The 26,772-nt window shown below is 34.4% G+C and overlaps 1 protein-coding gene across 4 annotated transcripts; it reads right to left on the bottom strand.

The window, feature by feature from the left end:
• Positions 1-626: 626 nt before the first annotated feature.
• On the bottom strand, positions 627-25,756 carry LOC123528550 (ephexin-1-like). 4 transcript variants are annotated; one of them, XM_053522163.1, is made up of 13 exons: positions 25,616-25,756; positions 22,308-22,872; positions 20,391-20,491; positions 19,192-19,248; positions 15,460-15,638; positions 14,758-14,910; positions 10,432-10,693; positions 9,940-10,029; positions 9,212-9,387; positions 7,771-7,959; positions 7,161-7,237; positions 6,691-6,795; positions 627-4,132 (listed from the first exon to the last, which is right to left on the bottom strand). In XM_053522163.1, exons 2-13 carry the CDS (start codon positions 22,411-22,413, stop codon positions 3,930-3,932), a joined length of 1,698 nt encoding a protein of 565 aa, XP_053378138.1. In that variant the 5' UTR covers positions 22,414-22,872; positions 25,616-25,756; the 3' UTR covers positions 627-3,929. The 4 variants fall into 4 exon arrangements, with proteins under 4 accessions (XP_053378138.1, XP_053378137.1, XP_053378139.1 ...); XM_053522162.1 differs by lacking the exon at positions 25,616-25,756 and adding an exon at positions 24,305-24,687; XM_053522164.1 differs by lacking the exon at positions 25,616-25,756 and adding an exon at positions 24,359-24,687.
• Positions 25,757-26,772: the final 1,016 nt, after the last annotated feature.

Genomic DNA, 26,772 nt, shown 5'->3' with positions numbered 1-26,772 from the left:
GCAACCACAGTGGGTGGTCACCAGCATAGCACCATTTGATTGCGTTGTCACAGTAATTCATCTTTTCAGTTATTTTAGAAAAAACTCCAAAATTCTTAAAATATGCCGCATCAAATTCTGCTGTACATTTTCTGTTTAGATCAAGTGAGAATATGTTGCATACTTAATTTCTGTACGCTGTGTCATGACCAGGCATCATGCTTAAAATTCTCGGACAGTTGCGCATTTGCTTTCGGTGACTTTCATCAATATACCGACCGATTAAACGGCTCTGGAATCACCAGCAAATGTTTCGTGTTAAATATCTTACCTAATTTAGATTTTTTAAAGGTTCGGTCAAAACGATGACATCTGTAATGGCCACAAATCTCGTAAAGTATACCTGTCTTGAACAAGCACATGACCACTCGCCTACACTTCATATAAAAGTTATTACTTCTCAGCTTAGTTTCGATTTTTTTCTAATCCTTCAAATATTCTATGTTATAAAACCTGTGGCACTTCTTCTCGTAACATATTTTAACTTTAAACAGCATTATGTAAGCAAACAGCAATATGGGTTGACTGAAAAACATGAATGTCACATACTGGTTACATAAAATGGTTCACTGAGTAAGATACAAAAATAATATAAAAGTTATTTTATTCGCACTGAAACTAATAGTAAGACAAAATATATGCCATATGATAATGTATACGGATAAACAGATCATAATACTACATAAAAAAGAGATACCAAGCATTTTACATCAATAAAAATGAAATACATGTAATCATATTTGATTTTTACCAAACTTTGATCCTCATTCAGGTATAGTTTTCCTATATTTAATGGAATCTTAACGAAAACATGCTGTATAAAGGGATTGTAGACATCATGTAACCCAATTTTCCAGTGTTATCGCTCTTTGATTAATATACGTGTACTAATGTTTAACAGCTTTCATCGGGAAATTCAGATTTGAAACTTAATCCATTTTCTCTCTTTTTTTTCGTTATCATTTGACTTTTGTTGATATAATTAGCACATTAACAGTTCTGTCGGACATTAATTTTGAACGCAACTGTACTGTATAAAACACGTTAGACACACATGATAACTGTGCCCTCTGTACGTTTCTTAACATGAATACATGTATGAAATTTGCACTTTCTATCAACAGTACTGATACAGTAACACTCTAATTCAAATATTTGTAATTTGATATAGAAAACAAATTATTCTAACAGAGATATCAGGTGACTATAAATGAAAGATCAAATTTAAAGTTAAATTCTTAAAACAAATGGAATGTTAATGCAATAAGAGATTGTCAAGTGTTACTAGTATATGATATTAGTAAATTCCATTAATAACAACAAAAAGACATGTCTGTGTCACAAAGCACATAATGTAGGCAGTGGAACTAAAAATACAAACTTCATGTAGGCATTACCTATTGTAGATATATGTATTATTAACTGTATCAAAGTACACGGTCTGAAAAATAATTAAAGTATCATTTTCTGAAAAAAAAAACAACAACGTTACTTGAGCTGAAAAAAATGATCCCGGGTAAAATATTTGGAAAAATGGAGACAACTCCGCTAAGACTTTATTGTAGGCTTAGGTGAATTCTGACCTAGTACCTCATGCAAACCATGCAATTTTTACCCCTACGCATGAAAAGATCATGCATAATTGATACAATAATTAACAGCCTGAAATGGAAACAATGTAGAGATCAAATCACTTAATGCCCTGGGGAAAGTGGTGAAATTTGTCAACACAGAATTTCACAAGGTAAAATATGTTGAAAAAGCTAATGCTGGAAAGAGACCAATCTCTGCTACCCATATATATGCGTCAAAGTATGGAAAAACATCTAGAAATATGACAAAAACCAAAGAAATCAATTCCAGGACTGTTAAATGCATGACTGCGTTATTCTGCATAGCGTTTAAGATATATAACTTACTTTTCCATTGCACTGATATAACATAGACAGGATTAGGATTGACAAACGGTGTTCACTGAATAATTTCACCCTATAAACAGATTGTTTCCATTGTGTAAAGAAGGCTTAGGGTAAGTCTCTACATAATGTTGTGTATAACAACATCCTATACATGTATTAATGCCAGTACTTTACAAAATTGCCAAGGCAGGAACACATACTATGTATATTACGAGTAGTTTAATCAAAGATGAAGCAGTACATTTACGCTCATAGCACATGTGTAACAGCATTGATGCCTTTCACAACAGCAGAGCGGATACAATAACTATACTTTAACCTTGAAAATGAATATTAAACCTTGTAAGGGGATGTTAAACTTGTACTTGTAAAGGGTTAACATACATTATATTTATATACTTTATATATCTCTAGACTTCCCCTTTAGTACCAAATCTGATTAAATGTTTGACAAGCAATATACAGCAATACCTCAGAACAAACTGTTATTACTATACACTTATTGGCACGACACAGTCTATAGCGGCACGAAGGCATAGCTCGAGCGCTTATATATATTTTTGGGAGTGGCAATGACCACTTCATGCACGCCATTGCCTTTTATCGACACGGCATGTATCGTTTTAGTAACGAGTCGGCATTAATTACAGGATTCCGTCATGTACAATTTGTTTCTATTTATAGGAAGGCATATAATAAGGAGAAATACATCTCCATGTTCGATGTTTGCAACAGCATAAAATATAGGAATTACAACTTCAAAAGATGCGGAGGATTATTTTTAAGGAAAATCTGAATTTTGTATTTGCAAAATAACTGACCGACAAAAAGGGATATTGAACGTTAACAAAGAAATATAATGCCACAGAAGATGAGACAGGGCATTCTTAAAAGCAAAGCAAGCACAATAGTACTTGATCAAGTTAGATATAAAACGCAAGTTTAAGTTCTCAAAACGAAACCCTCAGTTGCATAACGTAATATTAGATCGTAACCTTTGCTTAACTTTAACAAAATATTTTGTCAAAAAGACATTTATTAGCATACCACTGTTATGCGTCACTCAAAAGCTATACACATTATGAAAGACATGTTGTAAGCTATTTTGATTTCTCGCTCGGAGGTGATGTTTGGCCATTACAAAACTATATTTACAAAAGTATCAACATTTGCATATAAAGACACTTAGAAAATTGATGCTTTGTCATCTGCATCTATACGCCGAAGGCTGTGTTTATAACATATATACAGCTGAATCAGTGTTCTTCAGCGCACCCAAGTACAACCGCAGGTACCAAAGCATTACCAACTTTGTTCAATAACAAGCAGGAGATCTCTTGTACAATGCAATATAAAGGTAATGTATGGTCATATCGAATGCATTGCTTGTGCGGATGGATGGATTTCATTTGTAAAGCATAGGGAAAAGCAAGGCGACATTTCTTTAAGTTTTGGTCCACGTACTTCCTTTGATTTAAAATCAGTTGAAACAAATGCAAAAAAGAGATGATTTAATGGTATAACCTGAGTTGAAGTAGCAGTTTTGTGTTTAAAAGATGGTTCCAGCCATGTAATAGGACTTTATAAACACTTTAAAATAAACTCAAAACACACGGCCGCTTAAAGCACTCAATTCGCCTAAGAAGTTGAACAAAATGTGCACTTATATCACTTTCATATAAGATATCGGCCGATTTTTATGTTATTCGAAGTATAACGAGTTAATTATTGGGATTTACAGTGAAGTTACGTAACTTTAGCTAAATATGAAATTTCAGCAATACAACATTTTTAACCTATGTGGCCAGCTCGATACGATTCAATATACCAAGACAAATACACAAAGTCATGTACCCACTAAGCAGAATTCAGCTTATTTTCTTTAATTATTGTTACAGTAAAAGACTGGTCCAACTCTCCCAAGACAATATTGTCTCAATTTAGAAATAAAACCACAAGCAGAAATCACTATCATGTTGACTCAGTTGTATTCTGTATCTTCTGAGCTGGTTCTTGAATACGCTTTGACCTCCCATAATTCTCTGTTGCTGACATCAGTTTATATTTCATACGTGTATTGCGAGCTCTCACGTGGTCATTTTCTATTTCTACCGTGTGATTTGAAGGGAACCAGCCCCTTTCACCGTCTCTTATTCTCTCACCCTCAAACATTCCTAAAATGTGACAATAACAACATAACATGTAAACAAGAGCTGCCAGAGGAGATGGCAACGCTCGGCTATCCCACAGGTGGCAGTAACGTACCTAGGATACAGTATGTGTCCATGAGCCATATGCCCTTAAATTTACTACAATTATAATGTTTTCTTAGGAAAAAAATGACAAAAAGCCATTTTGAAAAAAATTTTGCTCCTGTGACAATGAGCCATGAGAAAAGTGATCAAGAACAGTTTGACATGTGCATTGCTTCCAGGTCCGTATTTTTTTTTTCAAAACAATATTTCCTTATCAATGGTTGGCCGCCTTTTCGGCAAAAGATTAATCATTCAGAAATATCTTACTTCAAAACCCAGTTCCAAACCGTTTACGCATCACGAGCGAGCAACGGCATACGAAACGATAGTGATTTCTCCACCCGAATAAATCCCACACATTTTTCGCACCGAAGTCTCCCCCGTAAAACAAATCAAGTACACCATTTCAATTAAAAATAGCACTGCAAGCAGTCAGAATAGGCTAAATGTAAACTGACAAGACTAAAAATAAGGTTCAATTCTACTTAATTACTTACCAGTTGTTATTTATTTGAATTTGGTAAATAATCCTCGTGAGCCATCGCTGCTTGTTTATATTCGGGTATTCTTTGGATTTTATCGCTACGTTTGAAATACGTAAACTGTCTCCGCCAATGAAAACGTTCTTTACAACCACCGTCTTGTCAACGGTAATCATGGCAGGCGAAGGTAATTTCCGAAAGCGAAAATGTTAAATAGCGAATTTGTAAGTAACAAAGTAGGATTGAACCTAGTTTTCGGTCTTGTTACTTTGTGTTTAGTCTGTTATGAACGGTTATTACGTTATTTTAAACTCGCACTGTGAGCTTGATGTGTTTTAGGGGGGAGACTTCGATGCGAAAAATGTGTGGGATTTATTCGGGTGGAGAAATCACTATCGTTTCGTATGCCGTTGCTCGCTCGTGATGCGTAAACGGTTTGGAACTGGGTTTTGAAGTAAGATATTTCTGAAAGATTAATCTTTTGCCGAAAAGGCGGCCAACCATTGATAAGGAAATATTGTTTTGAAAAAAAAATACGGACCTGGAAGCAATGCACATGTCAAACTGTTCTTGATCACCTTTCTCATGGCTCATTGTCACAGAAGCAAAATTTTTTTCAAAATGGCTTTTTGTCATTTTTTCCCTAAGAAAACATTATAATTGTAGTAAATTTAAGTGCATATGGCTCATGGATCCATACTGTATCCTAGGTACGTTACTGCCACCTGTGGGCTATCCAACACCCTTGCAACTGAAATAGTAAAATATATGAACGAAAAAGGAGTATACTTTCATTTATCCTGCCACTTGCCTTATTTTCGACCCGATATCAGGGTGCCGTATATCTTTCTTGATATACCGTCAGTTGATCATGTGACCAGTGATATACGGTCAGTTGGTCATGTGACCTTATGATCGATATTTTTGTCATAAGAAATTTTGCAACGAAACCATCATCATTGTGTTGGTAATGTCCGAACTAAGAAAATGAGTGGTCAAATAATGAGTTTTTATTAAAAAACGAAGAAGTTATTGCGATTTTGCCGGTAATCACGTCATTATATAAGTGACGTCATTACGAATATGACGTCATTAAAGCGGTTGTCGCACACTTATTTTTGTAAAATAAATTGCCAAGTATCGGAAAATGAAGTAATGACAAGATAAATAGAATAATAGGTTAGTGCCCAAGATGGAGAAAGTTTATCTGGCTCGGCTCCGGACGTTATCAGGTTCGCCTTCGGCTCACCCGATAACCTCCTCCACCTCGCCAGATAAACTTTCTCATCTACGGCACTAACCTATCATTCTCTATGTAAAAATAATAACAGTTTTGAGCCTATATATTTCAGTCTACGCGTCTCAGATCATCACCCAGAACAAATGTGTGAATCCATTCCCATAAGTGGGTATTGAGACACAAGCTCACATACAAAAAATTGACAAAACCGAGACGCGGATGAAAGGGTGAGTGCATTAGCTCTAGATATTCTTTGAATTGTCGAGTTAAAATCCATTATTATGGAAAAAACTTATTATACAATTATAGTTATTTGACCTACCCACTATTTCTGCATTTGATAGATGCCTATTCTTAAACCAGATTTGCCATACATAAATCACAGATAGATATTATCCACGACTAAATGTTTCCTCCAAACAGATATTCATTTCCCTCCCTTCTTAGCTACCAGTAACCGAATGGTCTCAAAGCGTGTTTGCATCTACAGAATCATTGAGCTATGAAATTATATAACTCATCCATAGAGGCCTTTATATAATTTCTAGCAAGGTATAACGAAAATTGAGGACAAAACCTATTCAACATATGTGAAAATCAAAGCGTATCTGAAATATATTCTGTGTTTATATCACGATGGTATAATTAGGAGAATTTCCAGACTGCTTTTAAGAAATAGGTACAGTTTGATACTGGATGTTTTCACACTGAAATTTATATTTCTATGCGTTTGTATACAAGAATTATTTCCTTACCATCTTTAAGCTTCTTGAAAACATTAACAACATCTAAAAGTTCCAGAGTAAGTTCATCTGATTCCTTAGCAACATATCTTTTTACGCATTTCACTTGTGGACAGTCTGTAATAATAATACCGTTGTAAAAATACAAATAGACATTTTGCCATCTTCAGCTGCATTAAAGTTAGCAAATAAGATAAAGATAAATTATTTCAACTTTAGAAGAGACTAAACGTATTCATTTTACATAGATTGTAGAAACAGTTCTCATAATCTATGTACGGTAGGTTCCATGACTGTTTCCTGGACATCTAATCACACTGCTATTAAAGTATTATAACCCGAGTCAAGTTTAAAGATTTCAATGAACGTGGACAATATGCTGATGTGCAATAATTTAAAATTTGCAAAAGTCTGAAAGAACGGGTAAAAAGAGGACCTATTCGATATTAAGGTTAGTTAAAATAAAAACAATGTAAATTTACCCCAATTTTCATATATCTGTTCATTCTCTGTAATTTTTAAAGGTGTTAGTGCCTCCACCCATCTAGCTCTGTCACTCCTTTTAGTTAATGCAAAATATAACACCGTTAATGAAAATGGTTAAAATGCGTCATGTGCCATACAAAAGTACTGCAAACTTATGACTTTAAAACATTAGTAAAGCATTACCATAGACAGGACTTCTAGTGTTACAACGATCAAGCACCAGTACAATTCAAAGAATATGATGTCAAAAAGTTTCAAATAAAGATACGGAAATCACATTTACCATTGTTCGAAACAGTCTGTATTTCTTTATAGATGATGTGCATGTAATACATCGTAAAGCTGAGAGTTATCTGCTTCTATAAATTAAGATAGGATATTTTAACTATCAAAGTAGAATGTTAACACGCACAGCAAGTTCACTTACAAAAGCAACATTTAACATCTGAGCTGCGCCATGAGAAAATCAACATAGTGGCTTTGCGACCAGCATGGATCCAGACCAGCCTGGATCCATACTGGACGCAAAGTCACTATGTTGATTTTCCCATGGCGCGGCTCATTTAACATTTTTGAAGGTAGTATAGATATGAATTAATTACATACGCAGAGTCACATGCATAAACCTCTTCCACTTGTCTCTTTTCACAATTCTCTAGCATCACCAGCAAGAACAGATTGCTACACCCGCTAGGCACACCATGGGGAAGAACTCTTGTATACGTATCAACATTATCTATTTCTTCAATAACTAGTTTATTACGTTGAATATAGTCTGTAACTTTGTATCTGTCCCTGAATAAATAGAAAATTTCTATAATATTAGATAAATAAACGTATCAAATTGCCCCTATACGGTCCAGACTTGTTTCAGTATAGTGGATATTGATTAACAAGAACAGTCATGTGCACTGGCAAAACATCAATCAACTTTCTGTGACACATTAGATTTGGCTATGTAATGCTACATTTTGATTGTGAAAAATCTTACCAAGGTGCATCTATATCTTTCAATGCAAACAGAGCTATAAATGAACATAAGTGCATACCAATTAAAAATGCATCTGGAACATGCAACCACGTACATTATTACTTGCCTGTTTGTACAGGATTAGCGTTATCTACGGTGCACTTTTCTGTTCGCATATTATAAAAGCAAATATACAGTCTTGACTGCTTGAAATTTCTACCGACTTTGTTTATTTTCCACTTGTTCAAGATAATCAATGAAAATTTAATCACATATCAAAAATATTGTACTCAATGTTAAAGGTTTAGTATAAATAAGCAAACCAAAGTATATCAGCTGTGGTAAGTAAGGTAAATAATGTACAAGTTGTCCCTAAACCTGGTTTCTTCTCGTTAACAAAAGAAACACACAAAATAACCTAGTCTTTATCTAATCCTTTCTCAAACTGCGCTCATATATTTCAGTACAACAAATAAAGATAATGAAAATGAAAACAATTATAATGTACTTACAGATAGATTTCCTGAACCTAAATATATCTCTCCATAATATACACGTGTACCGACTTTAATGTTTATCATGTACAGTGTACTTGTCTATGACAGTCAACAAAGTTTTAATCTCTTTTACTAATATTAAACATATATCTTTAGTCTTTGTAAAACTAAATTCATTCTGACATTCTGAAATTTGATCAAACACATTCCACATAGATAGTTCCTAAAGAAGACACATTAATAAGGACGATAATTTTACTCTTTTCTTTCGTCTCGTACTAAGGAAAACTGTAATAGTTCGTAATAATAATGACTAAAGTTTCACTGAACGGATTAAAATGTTGCCATTTTGCTTTATTGATACACAGTGTTATAAAATATATTGTTAACTTTGGTGAACATCTTGACGGTGTTAGAAATGTTACAATTTCATGCGTATACACTTGATCAATATATTTTTTTTATCCACTGAACTTAGGCTGATAAATTAATTAACAAAGACTAACGATACATATCTTTTCATTGACTGCCTGTGAACAATAAAATCAAAATAAATCAATTAGATAAACTAAAAGATTACCCTTTTTTCTTCGTAATTAGCAACACATCAGTAAATAAGAAAATATGCCTAATCTTTTTGCTAGGTTTAGAACTGCTGAAGATTATACGATTGCTTGCCTCGTTTACAATCTTCGTCACGGCCCCTTGTTTCACCAAATACCTTGATGCCGAGATCAAAGGTATTTTGGCCATTTTCTGAAACATAAAAAACATAGATAGAACTCAACAATATAACTATTATATAACTGTGTACAGTAATGATGAAAGCGGATAAGGATATTTATTGAAAAAAAAAATAGTCGTTTTGCTTTCACTAATATCTGGTCTTTTCTGTAACTTCTGTAAATGTGGCGGTCTGCTCTTATGTTTTATAGGCAAATGAATCATTTACTGAGTAAAATTTACTAAGTGTTAGTAGAGAACAAGATTATACACATTGTTACCCTGTTTTTTTTTGTTTTTTGTTTTGCAAACTGGAAATTCGACAGACAGACAGTCAAGTGGCAATGTTAAGAATACATTGGAGGTTTTGTTTGAGATGTATAAGGATCTTTGAGATTGACAGTCTTTCAGATAATACCAACACAAGATGTACTTTGTTATTCAGTGCTAACAAAAGCGAGATGCTGTGACTGAAAACTCCTTCCACACACGCCATTGCCCTACAATCACATTGCACAAAATTACAAATGGAACAGAGTTACTTTAAACAAAGATATTAAAACTATGATACAATCTGTATATTACATTAAGAGGAAAGTCTATCTTCTTGTCAAGGCTAATCATCTGCTCTGTTTGTTGCATTCTTCTTACAGCATCATCACTCTGTCTGGCCACCTACATGAAGGGATTACATAAATTATTCCATACGGAACCTTGGAACTAAGCTCTCATCTAACAAGGACATATTTCCAATGAATAATACATAAGAATTTCTGTGTTCATTTGCTATCCATATTTAAGAATATGATAACAGTTCTTACATACAAGGACAAAGAATAATGTAATTTAAGATACTATTCGATTTGTGATTGTTTTTTTTCTCCTGATTTGGCCAATGTCTTCAACATTAAAAGTTGAATATTTGTCCCTAACTATTAGACAATGACATGACCCAAGATACGAAAAAAAAAAACTGAAATTCTTAAAATATCTCCTTCAATGTGCAAAGAAAATTTACATAAATGAAAATGTCCAGTGACTTAACTAGGTTCTAAAAAGGAATCAGATAAGACATACTTTATTCAGCGCCTTCATAGCACACATCGCAGACTTTTTGATACTGCTCTTTTCATTATTACGGTTTTCATTAGCAACAAGATCAGATTTTCTTCTCTTTTCATCATCTATTTTGTCTACCCGTTCACAAATTGCTGCCACAAGTAACAAAAGTCGTGGTACTCTTTGCACAGGTAATATTAGAAACGACGTTAAAGAAAGTGATTTGCAGTCTTCGTGTTTCTCCAAAGTCGCTAGCGCATTTAAATAGTCAGGTCTTTTTCTGAAATACATGAAATCAAATTTATCATTTTTCTTACTCGTGGTAAGAAATGTCTTTCTTGTAAATAAACAGTGCATGCAATCCCCCAGACAAATAACATCATACAATGACGTAATACAACCGTTTCGGTTGACTTCAGAGCGGTTACGATTATTGACAATTTAAAGTTCAAATGCACTTCCTTCAACGGAACCATGAACAAGTGTAAAGATTTTGCATTCCAATTGCCATGAGATCTATTGACCCAAAGGGGAACATTGAAAAGTATGCAACATTTGGATACAATTGAAACAATGTAAACGAAAAAGATAACACAACTAACAAGAGATCACAGAGTGATCTTGGCGCCCGCCATTGGGCCATTTTTGAATGTTCCAAATTTCCAGACTAGCTCAAGGTCAAAATCAAGGTCAAAGTTCATTTCGGTACACAAAACTGTGCATGTGGTCCATGCATGAGGTCTATATTTAAAAGCTGTAGCTTGAGAAATGTGAAAGTATATCAATAGATCAATTTCAAAGAAAAGTTCATTTTGGTACACTAAATCTATACATGTGCTTCAAATTTGAAGGTTGTAGCTTTAGAAATGTGAAAGTAGGTACTAGGTAAAAATCAAGGTCGAATTTCAATTCAATTCAGAACACAAAACTATGCAAGTGGTCCAAATTTGAAGCATGTAGCTTCAGAAATGTGAAAGTAGGTCACTAGGTCTACCTCAATGTCAAAGTTCATTTCGGTACATAAAACTATGCATGTGGTCCAAATTTGAAGGCTGTAACTTGAGAAATGAAAAAGTAGGTCACTAGGTTAAAATCAAGGTCAAATTTCATTTCGAAACACAAAACTATGCATGTGATCCAAATTTGAAGCCTGTACCTTCAACAATGTGAAAGTAGGTCACTAGGTCAATGTCAAAATAAAAGTTTTTTTTCGGTACACACACCTATGCATGTGGTCTAAATTTGAAGGCTGTAGCTACAGAAATATGAAAGTAGGTCACTAGGTCAATCTCAAGGTCAAAGTTAATTTCGGTACATAAAATTATGCATGAGGTCCAAATTTGAAGCCTGTACCTTCAAAAATGTGAAAGTAGGTCACTAGGTCAATGACAAGGTCAAAGTTTTTTTTCTGTACACAAACCTATGCATGTGGTTTAAATTTGAAGGCTGTAGCTACAGAAATGTGAAAGTAGGTCACTAGGTCAAGATAAAGGTCAACTCATGTAAAGGTTCAACTTGCCACTCAAAACTATACATGTTGTCCAAATCTGAATGTTGCAGGTTATGGACAAGAAGATTTTAGGTTTTTCCCTATATAAGTCTATATGAACCATGTGACCCCCGGGGCGGGGCCATATTTGACCCTAGGGGTATAATTTGAACAAACTTGGTAGAGAACCACTAGATGATGTTACATTACAAATATCAAAGCCCTAGGCTTTGTGGTTTAGGCAAGAATATTTTCAAAGTTTTTCCCTATATAAGTCTATGTAAACCATGTGACCCCCAGGGCGGGGTCATATTTCACCCTAAGGGAATAATTTGAACAATCTTAATAGAGGACCACTAGATGATGTCACATCCCTAGGCCCTGTGGTTTTGGACAAGAAGTGTTTCAAAGTTTTTCACTATGTAAATCTATGTAAATTATAAAAATAAACAAAGGGCCATAACTCACTCAAAAATTGTTGAACCAATCTGATTTTCAGAGGCACACAACTAGACTACCAATACATCATTCTGACAAAGTTTGGTCAAAATCCCCCCAGTAGTTTCTGAGGAGATGCGATAACGAGAAATTGTTAACGGGCGGAATGACGGAAGGACGGAAGGACGACGGACCACGGACGCAGAGTGATTTGAATAGCCCACCATCTGATGATGGTGGGCTAAAAATATCGGAAATAGGTCATGGTGAAGTATTTCCCCATTTTGGTCTGAAACACATTGTTGTACTTAATGTATGTGTGGAAGTAGAAACAATCTAAATACATTTTTTGTATACCTATATATTTCATACCCAAATGTTAACTGCGATTTTTTGTCTTAAATAAAGCTATGTACATTTTGTTAAACGCAATATCCTATCAGGAAGGCAGTGTTTTACAAGTTACCCCGATATAATGTATGAGTTAAGTCTTGTCAAGACGTTTTAAAATAAATATATTTCACATTTAACATTGATGAGTCGTTGATATAGAACCAACCCTCTTTTGATTTGACATTACATTTCATCCCATGCATGTTTAAAGTATGTGACAAGCGTACTGTAAACACAATTGTATACTTCTCTTTATATGACTTAACTAAGGTCCATATCTTTATTTTCTGTTTTGTTTTTTCTGATTAATCTACCGCTGCATTCTTTTTGAGTTCGAGTTTCAAGAATAATCTCAGACTACCAACTAGTGGCGATATTTTGAAAAGTCACACGCACGCATTCCATGTGCAACGTCCAGTAAAATGCACGTGTCTCATAGGCGATGTGACACATGTTAACAACCACAGCCAATCGAACATTGCCGCAACACAGTGTTTCACTTTGCGTGACGTCCTAGCCATATGCGAGTAAAATAGAAATTGTAAAGACGATGGTCACACAAGTTTATCGTGTTGAAGTAAATATGTAAAAAACCAAAACAAATACCCCCACACCCCTTAAAAAACAAACAAAAAACAAAAGGGCATAGATGGCCCTAGGTCTCTCACTTGAGTAACACACCATAACAGTGCAAACATGTGTGACCTAGTAATTTCATGGAGACAATATTCTGACCAATTTTCGTTAAGATTAGACCAAACAAGTGTCTTTTTGAGTGTAAATAAACATTTTCTTTGATTTGACCTAGTGACCTAGTTTTAAACCCCACATGACCCAGATTCGTACTTGTCCAAGATTTCAAGAAAACAAACATTCTGACAAAGTTTCGGGAAGACTGGGGCAAAAATGTAGCCTTTGATTTGACATAGTGACATAGATTTTGACCTCACGTGACCCAGATTTAAAATCGTCCAAGACTTTATGATAACAAACATACTGACCAAGTTTTATGAAGATAGAATGAAAATTGTGGCCCCTAGAGTGTAGAAAACTTATTCTTAAATTTGACCTGGTGACCTAGTTTTTGACCCCACGTGACCCAAATAAAATTGTTTTCGAGATTTTATGCAGACAGACATTCTGACCAATTTTCATACGCATCAAATGAAAAATGCAGCCTCTATTGCATACACAAGGTTTTTCTTTGATTTTAACAGGTGACCTAGTTTTTGACCCAAGATGACCCAGATTCGAACTTGGGCTAAAGATCATGAAGATAAACATTTTGACAAAGCTTCATGAAGATAGGGTCATAAACGTGGCCTCTATAGTGTTATCAAGCTTTTCCTTTGATTTGACCGAATGACCTAGTTTTTGACCCCACATAACCCAGATTCGAACATGACCCAGAGGTTATCAAGGCAAACATTCTGACAAATCTCATGAGTTTAAATTTTAAATTGTGGTCTCTAGAGTGCTAACAAGATTTTCCTTTGATCCGGCCTAGTCACCTAGTTTTTAAATCAACGTAACCCAATTTCAACCTTGACCTAGATGTCCTCAAGATAAACATTCTGATCAAGTTTCATAGAGATTGAGTCACAACTATGGCTTCTAGAGTGTTCACAAGCTTTTCCTTTGATTTGACCGGGTGACCTAATTTTTGATCCCACATAACCCAGATTCAAACTTGACCTAGAAATCATCAAGACAAACATTCTGACCAAGTTTCATAAAACTAGGGTCACAACTGTGGCCTCTAGAGTGTTCACAAGCTTTTCCTTTGATCTGACCTATGATCTAGTTTTTGACCCCACATAACCCAGTTTTTAACTTGACCTAGAGATCATCAAGACAAATATTCTGACAAAGTTTCATAAAGATCGGGTCATAACTGTGGTCTCTAGAGTGTTCACAAGGCAAATGTTGACGGACGACGGACGCCGGACAATGACGAGTCACAATCACCTTGAGCACTTCGTGCTCAGGTGAGCTAAAAAGAGAAAAAACACAGAACAACTTACTTCAATGCAGTTGCCGTTCTATTCTGATATTCTTGGTTGCTGCAGTAAAGCACATAGCAAGAAAAATTGTTGCTGGCATGTTTTTGTATAATATCACAAATCTCCAGTAACTTTATGGACTTTCTCCAAGAGGAAGCTAACTCAGACAAAAATCTGAAAGGTAAGAAAACAGATTAATCTTTCAAAATCTGTTAGTCATTTTATTTTAGAAAATTTTATAGTTTGAAGTCTGAAGTGCCACGTCGTGTTTATTTCGAACCTCTCTCTAGGCAAAGAATGAATGCGCCTCTTACGAAAGTATTCCCTGGGATTTAAACTGTTTTATATGTAATTCAATATTGCTGGCCCAGTTAACTGACTACAGTTCTGTTGAAAAAAAAGACACTAATTCGTGTAGAAAATAAATTATCAGAAAAGATTTTGAAAGAGTAAAACAGAACCAAGTGAAACGTGCAAGACCCCTCGGTACCATAGCACCGTAAGCGGAAACCTATTGTTGAAATCGTGGTTTTAAAGGACTAGAAATAATTGCAAAACAAAGCCCAAGAACAAGGCGACATTAAGGGTCGCCATACGGTACTTGAAAATAGCTGTTCGTAAATAAATCTGGAAGCACTGAACGCAACAAAGCGAAATACAAGAAGATTCGGTTTAATCGAGACTGTTCACGAGAAGTATTTTAAAAACGTACTTTTTATTTACCTTTCGCTAGTTTTACGTATATCCTCAGTATTTGAGAAGATAACATGACGCTCCTGCTTTGTTAGAATACATTTACCAGGTTCGTTGGAACTGAATTCTTCCGACTTGGCAAATACTTGATCAAGAACCTTTAAACTGTTCAGATATGTCGCTTCTGAGGTGATTATTTCAAACATCAACTGCAACAGTAAAAAGGGGCTTTTAATCCACTGCTAATCGATTTTGTATCATAAACATGGAATGGAACAATGATCATTGTGAACCTGATCGATATTCAATATCCAAAGTGTACTGAAGCAACCGATATACCAAAATAAAAAAAAAGACTATACAAATAGAATGATTGACTTGACATTTGGATATTATTTTTACAATGACTGTCATCTGAAGAAAAGTAGACATCAGTTTTTCGGTGAATGCAACCAACACTGGCTGCTGACTGAAAAGTGGCACCCTAACGTCCTAACAAATTTATGCAGTCTGGTGCGGCGGACATAACGTGCTGAATCATTATAGGCTAACAAAATAATTAAGAATGTTGTTTTCGATCAAATGCTGTTTATTGCACTTTTTGTGCATTTACCAGATGCATTAGATACTCAATGCATTAAAACAAACGAAAGTTTCGTTAAGCTCTTAATTTGATTTAACCTTTTTTGACAGTGTATATCGTTATAAGCTGATTTACCAAGACGAGATAGTGAAGCCGAGAAGTCTACTCAGAGTGTGCGTGTTTATAAACATTACTATAACAATAACGATAAAACAGTCATTTCGTCCAGCATTTAAAAACCGGTTAATGGCACAGCTTGCCTTACGCGCTATAACCATAATGGACCTCTGGTCCACGCGTTCTTTCGTCGACGTCATACTATATTTACATCAATATTTCTGGTGAGAAGTTCCTGGTAGATTTTTAGGCTCCAGTTATACAGGAGTAAGCATATTGACAAATATAAAACAGACAAGAGCTCGTCGAACACGAAATGCGCCCCCCTTGATGCATTCAGTAACTGAATCAGAAACAGAAATTATTTGCTCACTGTAAACAAAGTTCTACTGTTCTGGTTCAATGTGACCTTGACCTTTGACCTATTGACCTCAAAATCAACAGGGGTCATCTGCTGGTCATGATCAACTTCCCTATTAAGTTTCGTGATCCTAGGCCCAAGCGTTCTCAAGGTATCGTCCGGAAAGGGTTTAACTGTTTCGGGTCACTGTGACCTTGACCTTTGACCTACTAGTCTCAAAATCAATAGGGATCATCTGCTGGTGATCAACAACCTCCCTATCAAATTTCACGATCCTAGGCCCAACCAATCTTGAGTTATTATCCGGAAACCGTTTAATTGTTCCGGGTCACTGTGACCTTGATCTTTGACATACTGACCTCAAAATCAATAGGGGTCATCTGTTTGTCATGACAAACCTCCTTATCAACTTTCATGATCATAGGCCCAAGTGTTCTTGAGTTATCATCCGGAAACCGTTTAACTGTTCAGGGTCACTGTGATCTTGACCTTCGACAAACAGACCTTAAAATCAATAGGGGTCATCTGCTGGTGATGACCAACATTTCTATCAACTTTCATGATCCCCTAGGCCAAAGCGTTCTTGAGTTATCATCCGGAAACGGATTGGTCTACATACAGACCAACCGACCGACCGACATCTGCAAAACAATAAACCCTTCCTTCTTCGAAGGGGTCATAAAAATAAAGAGCGTGTCGACAATAATATGTCGATAATCATAATAATAATAATAATACCACTAATAATAAAAAATAATTTTAATAATTATGCTAATAATGAATTATATTGGTAACATAATAAGCATTACTATTTGATATCTAATTATTGATAATATAAACCATTCAGCTCTCTTGCCATTATGGAATTATGTGATCCCTGTACCACCTTTTATAATGTATTATTATTACATGAGTACCTAAAAATAGTAACAAATTTTTGCTGAAAATTCTCCCATTATCGCATTGCGTCATGCATTATCACATTATCATAATAAGCCCCGGGGCCATTATCGATAATGGCCCTGGCGTTAGCGCGGGAAATTAACGTCCGTAAACAGAAATGACGTCATGGCGTTTCGGGGAGGTAAAACAACGAACATTTCCGTTTTATGTTATCATTTTGAGCGTAACATCGTGTATTCTTCGTGAAATATCGTATTTTTATCCCGAAATTATGCAATAGGCAAGAAAGTACAACTATCCAGGTATTTGATTTTATACAGTAAATAGACTCTTATACAAATAATATAGAAACTGAAAAGCTGAAATTTATTGTGCCAGAAGATGCAAATACCCGTAAAAATGACACAAAAAACACTTCTTACCATATTATAGGTAAACATGTAATAAACAGGTAAATACATGGGAGAGCGGTGCCTTTGAGTGATAATGGCCCTGGAAGAAGATAATAGCCCTCGGGCTAAAGCCCTCGGGCTATTATCACCTTGCCAGGGCCATTATCACTCAAAGGCACCGCTCTCCCATTTATTAACCTATACTTAATAATTATACAGAAACGACACAAGCCTCGTAATATTAACAATTGAAGAGTGGTGATAAAAGTGATGTCTTAATGAAAATCTTATCGACATTTCCCATAAGTGTAGTAAGCCAATATAATCGATACACAAACAATAAAATATTCAGAACACACAGACTTCTAGTAATTGTGCTATCTAAACGGAAGTCATGACTTAACGTCATGTACGAGTATGTTAGTAGTTACACTTAGACGGTGGTGCAGTTATCAATAATAGACACACGACCCAGAATGTATAGAGCAAATAGTTCGTTTTTTATCCTTTATAAGTTTAGTTAAATCAACACTATGTCTTTTTAATTTCAAGAAAATTTCCTATTATCATTATGTAAACCTCACATTTTCAAGTCATTGTAACAAAATAATCAAGAGAACTACCATGGTGTTTCTGCTCAAGCTGAACTAGTCTGGCTACCGACTAAATAATCTTTTTTTTTTAATTTTTTTAATCATTTCTCTAATATATATTCTGACCGATCTTTCTTGGCTCTGATTATCTAGTGTTTTGAGAAGAAAAGGGACATAATTACACAAAATTTGAACAGCCTCAGCAGTTATATCCTTTGAACAAAAACACAGGGTCTGAACACAGATTAATTTTAACGTCGCACCGACACAATTATAGATCATATGGCGATTTTCCAGCTTTGATGGTGGAGGACGACCCCAGGTGCCACTCCGTGCATTATTTCATCACAAGCGGGCACCTGGGTAGAACCACCTAACTTCCGTAAGCCAGCTGGATGGCTTCCTCACATGAAGAATTCAACGCCCCGAGTGAGGCTCGAACCTCCTCCTAATACATATTAAAATTTATTTAGTTATGTCCCTTCTCTTCTAAAATAAACTGAGCAAAAAAGACCAAATCAGAATATGTAAGAGAAATGATTAAAAGATTAAAACAAAAAAGGATTATCTATAGTAGGAGGTCAGACTATATCTTCAGTAACCTGGTTTTATTAATGAATAGCATCCTACACATTTTTTAACAGGAAGGGCGACCTGTATTATAATGTTTCGATAAAAATGGCATGCCTATTTTCATTACATGATAGAACTTATATATCGAGGTGATTTTAATACTAAATTATCAATAATACTATTATTTGAGATTCAGTCAATTAATAGACACAATATATTTCAACGTATATCTAAACTTACCTCGTGAAGTTGTATTTCGTGGGAAGTGATTATCTTGAGAATGCCACTGGACGATACCTAGGAAACAAATATAAGAAATACATGCATTCATTTAAGTTTATAGTCAACGCAAGAAAACGTTTCAGTTTTCATAGCCAGAAACTTGTTGAATATATATTAGTTTCTGGTTTAACATTTTATGTTAGAATCTTGGCTTGAAACTATTAAACATGATCTCTATAGGAATGTATTTTATGTTAAGTACAAATCTATGTAAAAAATCATACACAACAACACAACATTGCTTCAGAATGAATATTATTAATTCAAGTTCCAAATACCTCCTTGTTTAAAAATGTTTTGGTTAAACTGGGCAAGTTACAGATATATATAGTCCCACGTTTTGGAGGTAACTGAAATATTATGTTCTTAAATATATTATGTTGTTAAATAAAGCGGGATAAACTTGGATTTATCATTTTATATGTTGGGATTCCTTTGCAATCAACAGCTCCGATATGACAACGACTTTTCACTACTTGAGGATGAAAAGATCTTCAAAAACATTCATTCTAAACGTTCAATTCAAGCCCCTGTGTTTTATTGGTTGTAAATAGTTCCACTATCCAATAGCAGAGTGACACGGCTAATTTGATTCCTGGAATAATTCCACGCTTGTTATATAAATAAATTATTCAATTAGACGAATTTAAACTAAATAAACAGGTAGTGTTTCAGAAAAAAAAAGTCGCAGGTTCTATATAAACAACATAAAATCTAGCAACCACTTGAACAAAAATTTGGCCATAAATGTCTAGGAACAAGCTAACGCAGTATAAACACTTAAAGGCGTTCTAAAAAGTCTAAATCAAAGCCATTACCAATACACATAGATTCATGCCCACCTTTATATATATTTTTTTGTATATTTGTTCATATATTACTACAAAAATATGTTTTGTAATCTTTGAATATCATTAAAAGATAAATGAGCCGTGCCATGAGAAAACCAACATAGTGGCTTTGCGACCAGCATGGATCCAGACCAGACTGCGCGCTTTCAAAGCCTATAGCAATTAGAGAAACCGTTAGCGAATAGCATGGATCCTGACCAGACTGCGCGGATGCGCAGGCTGGTCTGGATCCATGCTGGTCGCAAAGCCATATGTTGGTTTTCCCATGGCGCGGCTCAAATACGTTATGTTCTCATCTATACAAACCTCTGGCATTTCAGACCAAGTTGGCCTAGGTGTCTTGCCGAACTTCTCCAAAGCAAAGGTCACATTTTCTTCGATCACCTCAGCGTTTTCTGTATCCTCTTCTGCAAAAATAGACATGTCATGAAGCATTTTAATAACTTTTGTATAACGCTATGTAGCGGTTAATTTAAACTGGATCACAGGCATCAATAGGCCACCACGTCTAGTCTGATAATCGACCTGCCGTATGTTGACTATTTTGTAAAGTTATGAACATTAATTTAATAAATGTTTTAAAGAAATCGCTATTTCTAGAATTTGAATGGGATCTTTAAATAATAAAGCTGTTAAACAAATATATAATACACGCACGCACGCACTATTTTACACCATTTTCTGACAGCAACAGAGCATAAGCATTCTTACGGTGTTTCGTTTGAACTATCGAGAATTTTTATTCCTGAACGTCGAAATAATGAAACTACTATGATGAAAGCCGAAAGCACGATGATGAAAGTCAAAGTCACGATGACGAAAACACGGAACTTCGATGGTGAAAGTCGAAATCACAAAACCACGCATTTTCCCTACCGTGGTTTCGTGTTTTCATCATCGTAATTTCGACTTTCACCGTCGAACTTTCAATCATCGTAGTTCCGACTTTCATCATCATGCTTTCGACTTTCATCATCGTGCTTTCGACTTTCGATGGTGAAAGCAGAAACCACGATGATGAAAGTCGAAACTACGATGACGAAAGTCGAAAGCACGTATATGAAAACACGAAACCACGATGATGAAAATTTCGACTTTCACCATCGTAGTTTTGAGTTTTCCTCATCGTGATTTCGACATTCACCATCGTGTCATCGCACATTCGTGATTTCGACTTTCGAGATATGGGGTTTACAAATAGAAATATCGAAGGTCCAAACGGAACACCGTACTGAAGACAAACGTCTAGTCGAATACAATTCTTTTTATGGCGGTACATGGATATGACATGACACGCAACTTTGTTATACTTCAGTGACACTGGATTCATTTCATTCATTATTCGTTCTCTTTGGTTCTGCAACGTGATTTATAAATTAATGAAATGGTTTGAGATAAGGCAGTGTTAGTTAGTCGTTTTTGTTTTTACCGAAGTTCAGTTAAAGTCAAGGAAGGTGCTATTGACCCATTATTGGTAAAGTCAGGAACGAGACATATTGTGTAAGCTTACAATGATTGTGGAGTGTTACTTGCTAGATGCTTGTGGAAAAAATACAAATATCGTTATTCATGTACTGAACTGGCTATAATTAAATCAACGTGCAAATATCTATTCAATGCGTTTACAAAGGAATGTATGCATTAGGAGCGGGTCAAAATGATAATGAAATCTATGTCAAAATAATCATAATTCCACTTCAATACATATATTTCAACAGTCAACTAAGCAAACATTGAACAATAGGAGTGGGTAAAGTTACTGAAAGCAAATATTGAAACAGAAAAAAAGTGGTTTAATAAAAGGTTGCAAGACCATATAAATGATGTCTTATACGCGACCAGAATAGGCTTAAAACCAAAATTAGAAGTTTTAAATCAAAGTTCAAGAAGTATAACGTACTGTCCCAACTAAGTTTAGACATTATTTTATACAGGTTGAATTCTCAGTGCCGTTTTTCAACAGTATTTCAGTTACATTACGACGTGCAATTAACCTAACTAGTGCTCACATATTCTGTAGCAGTACTAATCTTATCTCCGCAAATAACTGTCAACTTCTCCACATGAGTCCAAGGTTATATAAAACGTTATAACTCCGGACTCTGATCGATATTTCTTAGCAAATATTCCAAATTGACCAATAGTAAGGCTGCATTATGGTTCCGGTCTCCAAAATCAAGTTCTTGCAACAGGACGGAAACAAATGTAAAAAAAAATACTTACCCAGAAAAAGAGATTCCAAGAGCGTTTTTATGTTCTCTTTACCGAATATCAAAACAAACACAACACAGACCACTGCCAATGTAAACAAAATAGTGAAAAAGTCCATGTTGCTTTTTGCATGTGTGTAGGTGTAAACGTACAATTTTCAATGATTTTAAGACACTTTTTGGATTGTATTTTTTTCTTGATGTAAAAAAACTATCCTTTAAATTCCAGATACATACTTATTATCAAAGCATATAATGACAGTTAATCACTTCGTAAGTGGATATACGTTATGCACGTGCAATCATATAATGATCATTATCGTCACAGAAACACATGTTAATACTCCATTTGTAGATCACATAAAACACATGTATAGTTGAACACCATGTCTGAACATTACTGAATAATCACGTTCTGTCTTGCTCAGCCCAGAGATCTAGCATAGTTAAATCCATTATCATCTTCCTATACTTGTTTCCCTTGTACAGAACTGTCCCGTCAATTTGAACGTTTATCCAGCTTCGTCATAGTAGAGCGGTACATCGGGTAATTAGGGCTTGTCTTTAGAGCTTGCGATCTATAAATAGAAGTCAATCAATAAAATGAGGTCTATTTTACAGACATTGAACTCTTGAACACTAGAAACACTACCATACTGTCTCATTCGATTCTACTTATGTTTATTGTTATTCCGGAAATGACCAATTCTAAAACTGCATATAGGCGTAGATTCGTAGCCTCATATGACAATGAAATGTATATTCTAAAACTAGGACATTTTAACGACTGAAAAACAATAGTCTTCACAATGTTTTCGTTTTTTATAACCCTTAACGACGACCCATCACAAATTTAATTAACATGTTTTCATCCCTTCAATGTAAGTGTATATCTATTTTCTGTCTCCGGCAACATCAACTATGCACGTTAATTATCTCATTTTATATTTACATAATAAGAGATTTTAATGTCAGACTATATCATATCACCAGCGACTAATGTCAGTTCTCCTCGTTTATACTTAATTTAAGTGGAGAAACGCAAAGAAAAAACTTCCCAAAGCTAAATACACCTCGTTACAATCATAGCAATGCATTAATTAAGCACATCCCTCTGCCAAATAAACATCACCTAGTTCATATATATACTAATTTTTAAATCAAAACATCTATCTCGTGTTCAACCAGTGTCGTTTGCATTGAGATAGAGAACTATTTATTACAGAGTGCTTATTACACACAATAAAATTTTATCTCATGTGGGTCAATACAGCTTAAGATAACTTTATGCATGGGGGAGTTTAATAGCAACATTCTCCCTTGTGTCAAAACGTATCGGCAACACTAAAATAGGTCAGATAATCGATACATCACCTATGTTATGTTTAAATAATATTTTGTGTGAATTTTTTCCAGCGTAACGATCAATATCAAGTGATACATTTATATTCAATATGATCGTCAGCTTGCTTGGTCTGTAGAAAGTCACGCTCTTCTTACACAAAGGATATTTGCTATAGGTACAAATGTATCTTGTTCACATATTATACTGAGCCCTTACAAATGTATCTGTTAGTGCTGATTTTATCTCTTTAATTAGAAAGATGAACTTAACTCTGTAATATGAGATAACATGTACTTTGTTGCATAATTACTGACGACACTTTGTAAGTGTTAGACTAGACTAGCACATAGACAATAATGTTTTCATCGTTAAATAAATATAATCATCTTAATTATTATAATTATCATCTAATATCATACTAATTTTATTTATCAATGTCTTTATTATATTGTCAATACTACTAGTATATGTTTGTTTTGGGAAAACACCCAAAGAGGCTGGTATCTTTTTCAGTAAGCGACTTTGGTTCATATTTTAACTGCAAATAAATCTGCAAAACTAGTCTTATATTGAAATATAATGACGGTTATAGCGACGAGACACTAAATTCCGCACATATTTATGTTGAATGTATGTATCTTCGGTCCGTAGATATCAATTCTAACCTTGATATGTTGAAACAAATTCTAAACTTTTATTCCTACATTATCCGCACTTACACTGATCTATGTATGGCAGATAAAATTATTTAAACTTTATAGGTCCTTGATAATTTCCTTTTTGTATTAACACAACTACATGTACTTCCTTTCTATGTACATTCTCATCCGACTTTGTAAACACTGAAAATATCTATTCAAACATGTTCTGTTGACGGACAGTATCACGTCACACTCAAGTATTATTAAGATTGAACGAGTACCGGTTACCTAGCTTTTCTATTTAAAATCTACTATTACCATCACGGTAGGTGATTTATAAATGTCACCAGCATAAAAGAAACTGCATATAATTATGTATAATAGAGAAGAAATATCAGTTTTTCCTTTTCATTTGTATCATATCAAGTACGTTTTTGTAAACTTAAAGTTCACTTTTAAATGTTTCAACCATACAGTACTTTATTGCATCGAACACAATAAAATACTGACAAGGTGCAGAGGTCAAAAAGGTCTTAATATACTTATGATCATTGAATAATGTTTGTATGTGCTCTATATTCAACGGAATATTTCGAAACAAGGTTGACACATCTAACTGAATAACAATCTAGCGACCAAACATGATAAAAATATATATGAAAATTTAAAGTTAAAAAACCAGATTTCAATATATATAATGTGTACGATGATGACTAACTCGGTTGTTAACTTACAACACATGAAAAGAGCAAAAATATGCTCAGTCAAATATTGCAAAAACAGTCTTGGTGAAAACAGATGTAATACAAAATATCAACATGCTCATAAATTATTTTATTCGCAGTAATAAATCGTTTAGAGAGAATAACAGACGAATATAATTCATACAGTATTCTTAGTTATGACAAAACTTGTACGGGTAAAATTGATCTTTGTAACATTTGCCATACTTTGTAACATTTGTTATTGAAAAGAAATAACTAAACGAATGATATCCCATACTTGCATGAATCAATTTTTCTGTCACATTAGGACCAATCAAATGATACTTGAACAAAGATATTTGTTATTAATGAGTAAAACTGATCAAAGAAACTTATCCTGTAACGTTCGTAATTAAAGTATAAAATTGATCAAATCATATTATATATATACTTTAATTTATTTCCCGTAACACTTGTTATCAAAGATTAAAATCGATCGAACGATATTACATAATATATAGAATCTACAAAAAATAACTATCCTGTAACATTATTTTGTTATCATAGCTAATCGAATTTTATTCCAAGCAAGACGGCTGGTTTTAAGACAATAACATGCAAAAGTAAGTACCGTAATATAAGTAAACAATCCAACAATTTATAAGAGACCCGCTTATCAATTCGCGATGTACACAGCCGCGTAATCAAAACTTTCATCACAGTATATCCTGCCGTTAATTATGAAGAGTCCGTTCTAAAGTTCATCACTTACGATCATGTTGTTGAATGGATGTTAATTTATATGTTAACGGTCAGAGACAGTAACTAGATGTACAATTGAATGAACATTTTCTGAGCAAAAATTAACAAGAAAAAGCGAGAAAAAATATCCACAAATAACAAATAAAATACTTCAAGGAGTGTATATCCACCCACAATACATGCATTTTATCGAGATGGATTACAGTGATCAATTTATCCATGGGTGCAATATATCTTCTATCAAGCACATGTGCTAGATGATACATTATACAAATAACACATGGCAATGAGGTTGGTATTGAAAAATGTATTATGTTAATACAGTTTGAGGGTTGACAATATCAATAACACCCTAATTGACAAGAAAAATATTAATAGCAACTGAATTTTATTCTGCAACAAAGTTCTGCTTGCATATCAACGAATTTTTATACGGATGATGAAAAGTCTATATCTTGTTGAAATACCATCCGTGTTATTAAAAGTGTTACCCGGGGATTATTCGAAAACGCGGATCGGCGTGAGAGACATTAAAATTAGTACATTTTGAGAGAAATGGAATTTGCATTAAGTGTTTTACATGAGATATAATAATACATAATACTTTTGACGTCCATATGTATTGATATTTGAGTCAGTAGCTGGTTGACATTAATTTTGCCAATGAATCGTGATAGAATCATTACTGTACTGATACTTGGATACATGTAAGTTCAATTACTACATGTATAAACAATGTACTTTTGCATATTAAAAGTCTTAAAAGTTTACAATAAATGCATAGTGCTATCAGCATGGGAAAATGTGTTGAACTTAATATGTACACAGGAGAATGAAATATACATATAGAAAAAAGTATAAACCAGACAAAGAGGTTATATACATCCGTAAAGGCGAAGAACCTCATTCCCCTCTGTAATATATTTTTAATATCAGTTCTAATATATCAATATCGCGTAAAACCAACCAATGCGGCGAGTCGCATTCGTGCTATTAAGAGTTTTGTCCCTTGGACATACTCAACGG

The sequence above is a fragment of the Mercenaria mercenaria genome, chromosome 13 (assembly GCF_021730395.1).
Source record: "Mercenaria mercenaria strain notata chromosome 13, MADL_Memer_1, whole genome shotgun sequence".
Taxonomy (NCBI): Eukaryota; Metazoa; Mollusca; class Bivalvia; order Venerida; family Veneridae; genus Mercenaria; species Mercenaria mercenaria.
Note: the sequence above shows the minus strand (reverse complement) of the source record. Positions and strands in the feature narration are given on the sequence as shown.

Excerpts from the sequence above, each read along its gene's own strand:
- LOC123528550 (XM_053522163.1), bottom strand. The coding sequence starts at position 22,413 with ATGGACTTTTTCACTATTTTGTTTACATTGGCAGTGGTCTGTGTTGTG. Across the intron at positions 19,249-20,390 it reads CTTGGTCTGAAATGCCAGAG|GTATCGTCCAGTGGCATTCT; the intron begins GTTTGTATAGAT and ends TTTGTTTCCTAG. Across the intron at positions 10,030-10,431 it reads CTATGAAGGCGCTGAATAAA|GTGGCCAGACAGAGTGATGA; the intron begins GTATGTCTTATC and ends CCCTTCATGTAG.